Source organism: Phalaenopsis equestris, unplaced genomic scaffold, assembly GCF_001263595.1.
Source record: "Phalaenopsis equestris unplaced genomic scaffold, ASM126359v1 Scaffold000076, whole genome shotgun sequence".
NCBI lineage: Eukaryota > Viridiplantae > Streptophyta > Magnoliopsida > Asparagales > Orchidaceae > Phalaenopsis > Phalaenopsis equestris.
Genome location: NW_018164518.1, coordinates 1 through 11,265, shown reverse-complemented (window position 1 = coordinate 11,265; position 11,265 = coordinate 1). Strand labels below are relative to the sequence as shown.

Here is an 11,265-nt window from a genome sequence, read left to right as displayed (position 1 = left end):
ATCTTTTTGCTCCAATGACCCTAATTCATCATTCCTGCAACAAAACATCAAAAATACCTTTCTTTAAAGTGCAATATCATTAAAAATAGTATAAAATATGTATGAAAATCTCAACATATTTTCCTCTGGTCACAGGGGCATCTACATCTCGCTCTGCTTCACTTGAAAATATTATGGAGCTGAATATGATTCAACAAATGGATATAGTTAATATGCATAATTAGATTGGAGAAATTGGAGCAAGAAATGCTTATAATGATGAGTCTAAGCAGATGAAAGTTCAACATGATATAGCTTTTGAGAAAGTTATGGCTAGATATCTTATGGGTGAATACAATGTGGAATTTTCAACTTGCCCTAGCTTCACTTCTTATGCTCCTATTCATGATGATGAAGAAGGAGATGAATGAAGAAGATGATGATGATGGGAAAGGTGACAAGGACTGAAATTCTTAGGAGTTTAGTTTGCTTTGTTTTATTTATTTGTTATTTTTGTTATTATGTTGTTATTTGATGTCATTTGAAACAGTTGTGTTAAAAATTTCATTTTGTGTTGTGGACCTAAATTGTAATAGTAACAGTAGATTTTTAATTTTTCTGTATTTTTAGTATTTTCAGTTTTTTGTTTCTTTTTTTAGTTTTCAACAAATACTTTAAAATATATTATGTTTCATTTAATGCTTTAAAACATGTATGTATTTTTAAAGTTAGTACATGTAGTATAACAGAACCCAATTTCATACTCAGAAATACTCTACAGGTTAGTTTTTATTTTTATGCATTTACTATTTTCTTTCACCTACTACATTTTGTACTGAAACATTTTTAAATCACTTAAAAACTTAAGTTTGGGGGAAAGAAAATTTCTCTTAGAAAGAAGTAAACTAAATCTTATTTGTCCTCAGTTAAGTATAGTTTTAAAATTATTTAACATGACCTGAGATATTAAGATTTAACTTTAAATGACTATACTTATATTTATGAATATTATGATAAATTTAGGTAAAAGTTTTTAATAATGAATGTTAATTTTTAAGTTAAAGATATTTGATATGAAAAGATAAGACTATGTTTTTTTTTATTTAAAGTAAAGGAAGTTGTATTTTTGAAGTATTAAGAATTTTAGAGTTTCATGTAAGAAGAAAAGAATGAAAATTTATGAAAAATTATAAACTGATATGAATTTATAAAGTGAAGAAAGGTAATGAGTTTTGGCTCTAAGAAGGGGAAAGTGAAGTTCAAAATTAATAAAAGCTATTCAGATATAATAATCCTCACTTGAAAAAGAAAATGAAAAGAAAAGATTGAAAAGATCCTAAAAGAAGAAAAAAAAAGAAGAAAAGAAAAATGAGTGAGGAGAAGCTTGAGGAGACGCCTAATCAAAAATTGACTTCATTTGAATCAACTTAAGAAAAAAACTTTATTACATTTTCTAAACTTGTATTGAAGTATTAGTAGCATTACTAGTAAAGTTTTCTTTGAGTTCTTTTTCATATAAATGTTTTAAGTATCTTTAATATGACAAATTGCAATTTTTCTTAAAATGAATAGAGATTCGGAAATCTTAAATTTTATTACTAAGTACTCTTAGACTTAGAGTTTGAATCTAAGTTATTAAAGGTTTTTCTTAAATATTACTATTTTATTTATTAAACCAAAGTATAGGAGTTATAAGTTAACCTCTATCCTAAGCCATATATCTTTTGTAGTGAAATTGTCACTTGAGGGCAAGTAACATTTAAGTTTGAGGGATTTTGATACACCAAAATAATATATTATTTTAAGTATACATTTTATGTTTATATTTGGTGATATTACACTTTAATAAAGAATATTTTCATGTTTTTGTTGCTGGTATATCAATTTTAGGCATTTGGAGCAAAAGTAGCAAAAAAGATGAAATTTGGAGCAAAAACAACGAATTTTGAGAATTCTGGAGCAAGATTGGAGCCAGAAGCGCCATTTTACAGATAGTTGGCGCAAGATGCGCCAGATTGGTGCCAAAAGTGCCATTTGACAGAGAGCTGGAGCCAGATGCACCAAATTTGGCGCCTGAAGCACCAAAACCCAGAATAACGCAATCTTAAGCAAGTTGGCGCCAGATGCGCCAGAACCAGCGCCAAAGATGAATTTTTGTGGATTAAGACAGTTCGAGATGAATTTTGCTCGAATTTTGAAAGTGACATTTATTCTAAACACCCATTGGAGCGATTTAATGCATCTGGACACTTTGGAAGGTTCTTTTATGAAGGGATATGTCTCTTGGATCAATGGACATCTCTTTTGAATTCGAAAGGGTTGACTTTTAGAGAGAATTTGGAGGGAATTTTGAGTTCTTTTTAGAGGGAGGTAGCCTTTAATAAAAAAGAGGTTTTGTGAAGAAAAGTGTGTGGTGTGTAGGGGGGGAATGAGAAAGAGAGAGAGAGAAAGTCAAGGGCTTGGAGACTTTCTTCAAGGATTATAAGAGAAGAGGGAATGTGAGAGATTTCTTCTTCATTACACTTCTAAAAGAGAATTGAGACTGCTTGTAAGGAGAGAAAGACTTGAAGAGAACTTTTAGGGATTTGCTTGGGAAGGATTGTGAGATAAGTTGTGTTTTTTATTTCTTTTGTTTTGTAAACTTATTTTTATATATGGAATCTGTGTTTTGTCGTATCATTCTCATGAATTCTGAGTAGTCTTCTTTATCCTTTTTCCTACTTTGAGATATGGTTTAGTGAAGAATTGATTTTGTTTTATACAGTTTTAAATGTCAATAATTTGTGATGATTTGAATTCCGATCTTTTTGAATGTCAATAATTTGTGATGATTTGAACTACGATCTTCATTTACTTTTCGATCTAGCAAATTGAATTGTTAAAATATGTTGAGAAATATATGTTTCGAAAGGGCTATGATTTCTACAACATTGTGAGAATCATATTTGATTTCATGGGAGAGGATGTCATCCATGGAGTTGAGTGCAAATAAATAAGAAAATATACTTTGTTGGACGCAAAATTAGAGATTTTAAGGTAACAGATTAAAATCCACAATTTGGTCCAGTTGATTGGAAACTGATGCGAGATTGTTAGCCCTCGGATGAGAGAGTAGTGAGAGCCCTAGAGTGGCAACCGATATCCTCCCAGCCTAACCACATAATTACCATGGGAGAGAATTTCATCCATGGGGTTGAGTGCAAATAAATAGGGGAATATACTTTGTTGGATGCAAAATTGGAGATTTTGAAGTGACAGATTAAAATTATCAATTTTGTCTAGTTGATTAGAAACTAATGTGTGATTGTTAGCCTTTATGTGAGGGAGTGTTGGCAGCTCTGGAGTGGCAGTCAGTATCCTCGCAGCCTAACCAAGAAATTAAGGATCAAATCCTGAATTAGTCAAAGTTTTTTATGCACTTGAAAGAGGGTAAAGAATAGGATTGCTCCTATTTGACACAAAATAATATATATATATATATATTAAAATGATTTTAATTTCTTCAGAATTCATATACTCATTGTAAAGGGGAATGATGTTTTAACTTTGTCTTTTTGCTGCATTTTATTTAATATTCACTCTATTACTTTATATTCAAATTTAGCACTCCACTTTTGTAGTTTAAAATTGTAGTTTACATTATAATCTTAAGAATTTACTCATAGGCATTTTCAACTTCTCTGTGGGATCAATATATAGGACTCCATTAAAGTTCTTTATTACTTGAGCGATACATATACTTGCGTTATTTTGGGGGGCTTTGACACTTTAAAGATTTTTAAAAGATACAACTATTTTCATTTAAGTTATTTTTGTTGAGATTAATTTGCATATTTACTATTGTATCTGCCGTGTGTATTTTGTAATATTGAAAAATATTTGCAAAATTAACACACTAAATCCACACAAATCAATCACATAGGGGAGGGCTATAAGCAATTTACCACAATGACTGGTTTCTTAATTTTTGACTTACCAACTACTTACAATTCCTTTTTCAATTTTCCTGTCAACTCCTTGAAAAAGGTGAAGTGGGTCTGGCTACCCAGCTTCCTAAGATACGAGGTAATTAGGAAACTAAATATGTATAAACAGAAGTGACTACTCAAATCAGTAAGTAACGATTAGCTCTCCCCATCCTTCAACCCAGACCAACCGGACAAAGCGAGTCTAGGAAGCGGATGATGAAAAGGTCAGCTTGGAGCATCATACAATCGAAACAAGTACTCATGGGGCGAATACGAAGAGCTGAGTATGGAGGCTGAGTATGAGAATCACTTTAGATAGAAACCCTCTCCTAATTCACAAAGTAGTCAACTGAAAAAGGATATGTCCAAGGCCACAGCTTTGGTAGGATAATGACCAACAAAACAATCATATAATTCTAGAGATCTAGGAATTGTATAGGACTAAATGTTTTATTTTATAAAAGCCAACCCCTATAAATAGGGGGTATTAAATATAAACCAGGATCTAAATTTTCTGCTTACAAGGAGCTAAGGAAAAATCTCCTCCAATCCTCATCTGTTACTGAGCCATTCTTTAACTCAGCTAAGTTGATCTCTCTCTCTCTCTCTCTCTCTCTTCTTGTTATCCCTCCTTCCTAACCCTCTATTTCTTGGGTGCGAATCAAGGAAAAATTTGGGTTAAGCTTGCTTTTTCAGAAAATTTTTTTATAACATAATAGTGGCTGTTATATGTTAGAAGCAGTAACTGAATCACAAATAAAAGGCTATTGTAGTTAATTACTTTATTTTTTGTTGTTTAATATCAACAGCTCTTGAATATATGCCATTCTATTAAATTCTAGGAGCCGGAATCTGAATTTAGTTGCTATGTGAGAACATGTTTGTGACAACTGAAATTTATTTCCCTTTTTAATTTTTTGTTGCCTTGAATATACATAAGCAATAAGTCTATGTTTTATAGATATAGATCAATTTTCTTCACTGTTTCTAAAGAAAAAATAAATTTTGTAGTAATTATTTTGTTAATTTGATATTGGTTTAGCGGTTGAGCATTCTTGCCAATTAGTTGATTAGCATGTATACTATTTGTCATTTGTTTTGGAAGTTCTAAGGTTTCTCAATTAATCATTTATTTATCTGTGATCTTGGCTGGTGTATCTAGCATTTGTGGTCACGTGTAGTTCTCAACATCACCCCTACTAGAGATCTGGATCGATCTCATGGACATAAATCGAAAAAACTCTCATATTTCAGAGATTTTCAGAGCCTTCATTTTGTCTGGGGCTTACACTACATATTTACTAAAATTACAGAGCAATAATTGTTGGGAAGATATTTAAAGATGTTTGTGCAGCATTAAGTCTCATTACTGAGCTCTTTTTCACAATCTCGTGCATATCATTTGTACTGAAAACAGAAATGTTCTCAACATAAACGGAAACTTTCCTTACCTTTCAAAATTTTTATTTTTATTTTTTAATATCTAGTTCAGCGTTCCAAAAAGAATGAAGGACCATGTGATCTATTTATCGAATTGACCAAAATTGATTAGGACAACTGCAAAAAGCAGACAAATGATTCTTCAGTAATGACATGCTGCTGTTGCTGTAACGTGCAGTTTAGTTTTCCTTGAGCTTTTATCAGTTTCATAGCATGTTCACCTCTGCAAATAAAACTTAGCATCAGCAAGTAAACCAAGTATCGCCAAATGATTCCCCCAGGAAAGAAATTTTTAGACAAACAAGTTATCCACATAGTCCATTGACGTATAAGTTGTGCATTCAACATTTAGAAGCAAAACCAATATCCTCTGCCACAGCTAACAATCGTTACACAGCTTTTTAGAACTTCTTTTAGGAAAGAAACTGAAAACCAAATAATTGATAAGTCAGTTATTAATCTGCAGCCACTCATCTAAGCTGCACCAACATTTCTATTCATTTGCTTTTCATTCCAAAACATAACTGTAATCCCCAGATTACAATTATTAATGGAGGAAACTTTAAACTCTAGATGCTCTCTGTGAAATCTTAGCTGAAATAGAAAGAAACTGTCACATGCGAATCCTGCATAGAAATTTTTAGCTCAATCAATCGAGCATTTATCTTTTAATACATATAGCTTACAAAAAAGTCTTACAATTACAAATAACAATAAATCTAGCTCTTCGAGCATTAATCTCTTCTAATCCTATTAATATGTCGCACTATTTACAGTACCTAAGAAAAAAAAAAATCGCTTTTTGATAATCATTTCGACATTTTTTTTTGGTGCGTAGAAGTCCACGGAGCATTAACATCCTCTAACGCTTATTTACAATCTTTTTTTTTTTTTTGGAAAACTTTGTGCAGCAAAAATGATATAAATAAAAGTTCTATTAATTAGCAAATGACGCATGCGTTTGGGTTCTCCTCTGCGCTATGGACGACATAATGCGTCGTCATATAGGGATTGTAGGCTTGGTAGGCTCTTACCAACTCTGCTATTTGTTCGTTCGGATCCTTTTTCTTCTCCGCGCCTCCACCGCCGCCGCCGCCGCCGCCCCCCTCCTTTGCGCCCCCACCACCGCCGACGCCTCCGCCCACTTCACACCTTAGCTTCGTGACCACATCGATGGGGTCCACAGCCCCCACCACTGTAAGCTTCATCTCCTTCATATCCATCGCGATTGAATCGATCCCTGCAATCCTTCAAGGCTATCAAGGCTTTCAATGGGGGCATGGGAGGAGAGAGAGATAGAGGGAGAGAGAGATAGTTCAAGGCTTTCAATGGGGGAAAGAAAGAGATGGGAGGAGAGAGAGATAGAGGGAGAGAGAGATAGAGGGAGAGTTACCTGTCAGCGAGGTTACCGTCTTCAAAGCCTTGCGCTTGTCTTTGTCATCGTGTAGATCCAGCCTCACTACAATTTTCTGCAAGCGTGAATAAAAAAGGCGTTAGCTTTGTTAGAAATTGCATGTTCAGATTGGCAGATAAACCGAAAGCACAAATTTTGATCATGAATATGTGTTCTCTGATTCATCTAGACTGCCTTTTGGAGAAAAAAATCCTATTTTTTCTTCATGACAAAGCAGGGAAGATAGGAATACCGGGAAAGAAAGTTGCAATAAAACAAAGAAAAAAAATCAAAATTGGACTTTTAAAACTAACCTTCATTGCTTTTGATTCCGGGAGAAAGACAGACAAGAGAGAGAGAGAAAGAGAGAGAGAGAGAGAGAGAGAGAGAGAGAGAGAGAAAACTACTGAGTTGTGGAGAAGACTGGAAGGAGGTTGAGAGATTTAAACAGAGGTTGACGTTGGTGATGAAGGTGAGAATTGATATCGGAGGGGACGGAGAAAGCCGTGGGCAGCACGAGTTGATGAGCGACCAAGTCTTCGGAAGGTGATGACAAGTCAACTAGGGTGGGGTGTGGGAACCAGCAAGCTGTGACCTCGTTTCTCTCTCTACAAAACTTGGATCCGAAGATACTAGAATTAGGCACGATGACAAAAGTTTTTGGGTGTTTATCGCGTGTCACTATCTATGATCCTCTATGTATGGCCTCGTTATAAGAAAACAATAACAAAAATAATCTGGTTTTGAAGTTTTACGTTCCTGCCTTTTTGGACTGGTGACCGCCGCCGCGCTTCGGCCAGAGAAATCCCTCCTTTTGAACCCACCCACCCACTCGGGCTCAGGGAAAAATTATTGTGTCTAAACTAAAACAGGACAGAGCAACCGACGTGATAAAACAGGACAGAGCTGGAGCTCGACGCAGCTCGTGTCGTGTTCGGACTCCGGACGTATTATTTTCTCTATTTGAGAATAGTAATTCTTAGTAGCGGTGAATAGAGATGTAAATCAATAATATTTTGATAATATTATGATGATGTAAACGTTATGAAATCCGCTTCTAATCAGATCCATCTCATTCACAGATAATATTTTTACCCATTTGAGAGCTGAGTTGCAAAAGTTTTGGAGCATCGCTGAGAACCACTTGCGCCGGCTTCCATGCCTCGGCCGGCGCTTCAGCTGCTTTGCTGTTGCTTGAGGTCTGTAGATCGGTTCAATCTGGTGGTTTGTGAGACCAGCTCCACAACCGCGTGCACAAAAAACAAACATTTGTGGCAGCACTTTTCTGAATAGATATTTTGATTGCTGAAAGTTGAATATGTGTATGTGCAGGAAATTTGACCGTATTTAATTAGCCAAATATTCCGGTTGTTCCTAATATTAAACTTTCAAGCACATTTCTAAAGAATATCATTGTACTGTTACTTGGTCAGATATGAGTAATAGGAGGCATATAAAGTCATATTCTATTGGGAATATGTGAAATCATTTATTCATAACATTTGGGTAATTTAGTTTGAAAAAATTAGACTTGTTGCCGTGGAGGAACCAATTCATTTTTTAGGATAGGAAAAGTTTTAAATAATTAAATAATATAAAAATTAAATTATAAAACTAATATTCATTAAATATATAGAATACATGCAAGTAAATTTTTTAGAGGAAAATACAAATAATTTGTAAGTTAATACTTCTAAAATTAACCGTTGCAAAGTAAGTAAATACAACTAATTTTTTTCGAATTGTTTTTCCATTAGCATTTTTTCATTGTACTTTCATGGTCTATGTTGTTGGTTAACCTATGAACGTCATTTACTCCTAGTTTGGCCAACTAAGATGCTAAAATATTTCATGAAACTACACCATTTAACCGTTGCATAGTGGAAACAAAAGGTTAACCACAAAATTTTGAGATGATAGACAAATTCCAATGAAATTTTGCAATCATTCCAGGGGATTAGAACATTTATGTGGAATTTCACATTGATTGAGGATGTCACAAATTCATGGATTCTAGGCTTCTTTTTACCTAGACATAGGTATAAAGGATAATATATCCTCGATTGACAACAATTACGTAGGAAAATATTTAAGAAAGCCATGACCACCACAATCCCTGAATCACAGAAGCACAAGCCTCATCATCCTTAAGGAAACTCACTTTATCTTTCTCACTGTTTTTGTTTTATGTTGCCTGCAATTTACGCGGTTATTGTTAGAATCTTAGGACTTTAATCTCCTTCGCAATTATGCCAAGCTAGGTTGACTAAATTAGTAAACTAGAGTTTTTTCTGTAGAAATAATTGTCAATAATTTCATTGTGGGATCAATACACAGACTCTTAAACCGCATACTATTTGACACGTGCACTTATATGGTACGACCAACTTACTTTGTTTTAAGTTTTGGCGCGTCAGAGGACCATGTCAAGAGAGGTATTTCTTAGAAGAAATTACCTATCATAAAGAATCATTTAAGGAAAATGTCATATCCTCCATAAATGCTTGACATTATTTAAATCTTCTCTAATTAGCTTGATTCATGTTCTCAAGATAATAATCGCAAGTAACATAAATAATAGGAGAATATAATAAAAATAAAAGGCAGGTTCACCTAACTTTGAGTCACACATAGACTAACAAGAATGAAATGAGAAAATAAAAGTTTGACAATTAAGTTATAGTTTGTAAGAATATTTATATAAAGGCAAGCTATCCCTTTATTACCGCAAAATATTAAAATATGATCTTGTAGTACACCTATCTAAATGGCTCTAGTCTCAACCAATCACTACAATATATATTGTACTCTATCCAAGACAATATGAAATACAACATAATTCAAAGAATGACAACGAATTTAGCTTTTAACTCTTTAACATTTTGGAGACTGATACCTAAAGTTCCATTTGACAAAGAGCCTAACTTTTCTTCCAAAAAGGGAAAGTCGCTCTTTCCCCCTTTAATATTCGTAGTTGTTCATTAAGAACTCACATATGCTTCTTCAGAGCGTGTTGCAATCCATTCAACTCTACAAATTTGACCATGTATCACTCTGATAATGGTAGGGTATAATTACAAGATATGTTTAAAGAAGTTTTTGGCGATTCAATCTCCATGCTCTAGTTAGTTTCCGTTGATAAGACGATCAAACAAATGAACTTAGTAACTAAGTTTTTTTTCATTGCCTTCAAGCTATTACACCTATGCTGCTTCTATAATTAGGAGAAATATCGGGATGAGAAAACTCTATTTTTAAAATACTACTAAGGGGCATCTCCACCAGTTGCACGAACAAATCCTTCATCCAATGACATAAGTTTATTCATTAATGTGTAGAGAGTTCAAACTAGAGTCAATACTAAAGCAATATAGGGGTGTTATTTACAGTTCCATGAGTGAAATATCAATAGTAAATACTATTATTTTCTTTTTAATAAATTAAAATAGAAAATAAATGTCTCATTTATTTTTTTTTAATATTTTTTATTGAGAGTCTTTAAAGGAGCAAGAGAATTGAAGAATTAAATGTACACTTATAAATCTGAATTTAAAGATGACAACATGATACATACCCAAGCTAAAGAACCTCTTGGCTGGTTTAGAGGTGACTCACCTAGCTTAGGAAATTCATCCTACTCGGCGGATTCATCCATGTCAATAAGACTCACCCAACACAAACACGCTCATCATTGCTTGAAGTAAGTTTTCCAAACGTATGAAGAGCGTAGCTAAAATCATAGAAGAAACTCTATTCATCTCATTTGATCAAAACAGACATCCCAACTTATCCTTTAAGCAACCCCCCTTATTTGTGATCTGTAGAAGCCTCCAAAGCTCTTGACTAACAACCATTCACGAGTAGCCTTGGGTCTTAATTATTGTTTCTATGTGTCTGTAATGATCTAATCATATATTTATTTAGTTATTTTTCTTATATAGTTTTTCCTTATAGCACACAACTTCATATATAAGGAATCAAAAGTGAGCACCTAGGAAAAAGACATTCATAGCATCTTGAGCTTTAAGCTATGATGAATAAAATTACTAGAGCATCCATCTAAGCATTCCTTCTCTCATTCCATTCTCTCATCTGCTCTTAACCTCACTTGTTAATGAGAGATTCAGCTATCATCCACAAATAAATATGGATCCCATAAATTTGCTCAATTTTGTATTACTTAAAACAATATTTAAGATACAAAAAAAAAATTATGTAATTAGACTTTTATAATAATGTTCATGCAGTGTAATTGTGCTTTATGTAATTAGACTTCTACGACATAGTAGTTGAGGGTATAGTTTCCTATTGTGAAGTCATGGATTCGAGTTCACATATTGCTCTTTCGGCTCACTTTTTCCAGAAAAAAAATGTCAAGCAAAAGAATTAATGAATTTTATGCACTTCCCAATAGGGGTGTAAACGAGCCGAACACGAGCTGAGCCCTCATTTATATTTCGAGATCAAAAAGTGTGTTCGTGTTCG

General features: G+C 33.7%; 1 protein-coding gene across 1 annotated transcript; it reads right to left on the bottom strand.

Annotated features, from left to right (window-relative positions):
• Nucleotides 1-5,761: 5,761 nt before the first annotated feature.
• Nucleotides 5,762-7,514, bottom strand: LOC110019749 (heavy metal-associated isoprenylated plant protein 39-like). The gene is made up of 3 exons (XM_020717554.1): nt 7,095-7,514; nt 6,781-6,856; nt 5,762-6,627 (listed from the first exon to the last, which is right to left on the bottom strand). The coding sequence occupies exons 1-3, from the start codon at nt 7,098-7,100 to the stop codon at nt 6,329-6,331; spliced, it is 381 nt and encodes a 126-aa protein (XP_020573213.1). The 5' UTR covers nt 7,101-7,514; the 3' UTR covers nt 5,762-6,328.
• Between the last annotated feature and the right edge of the window lie 3,751 nt (nt 7,515-11,265).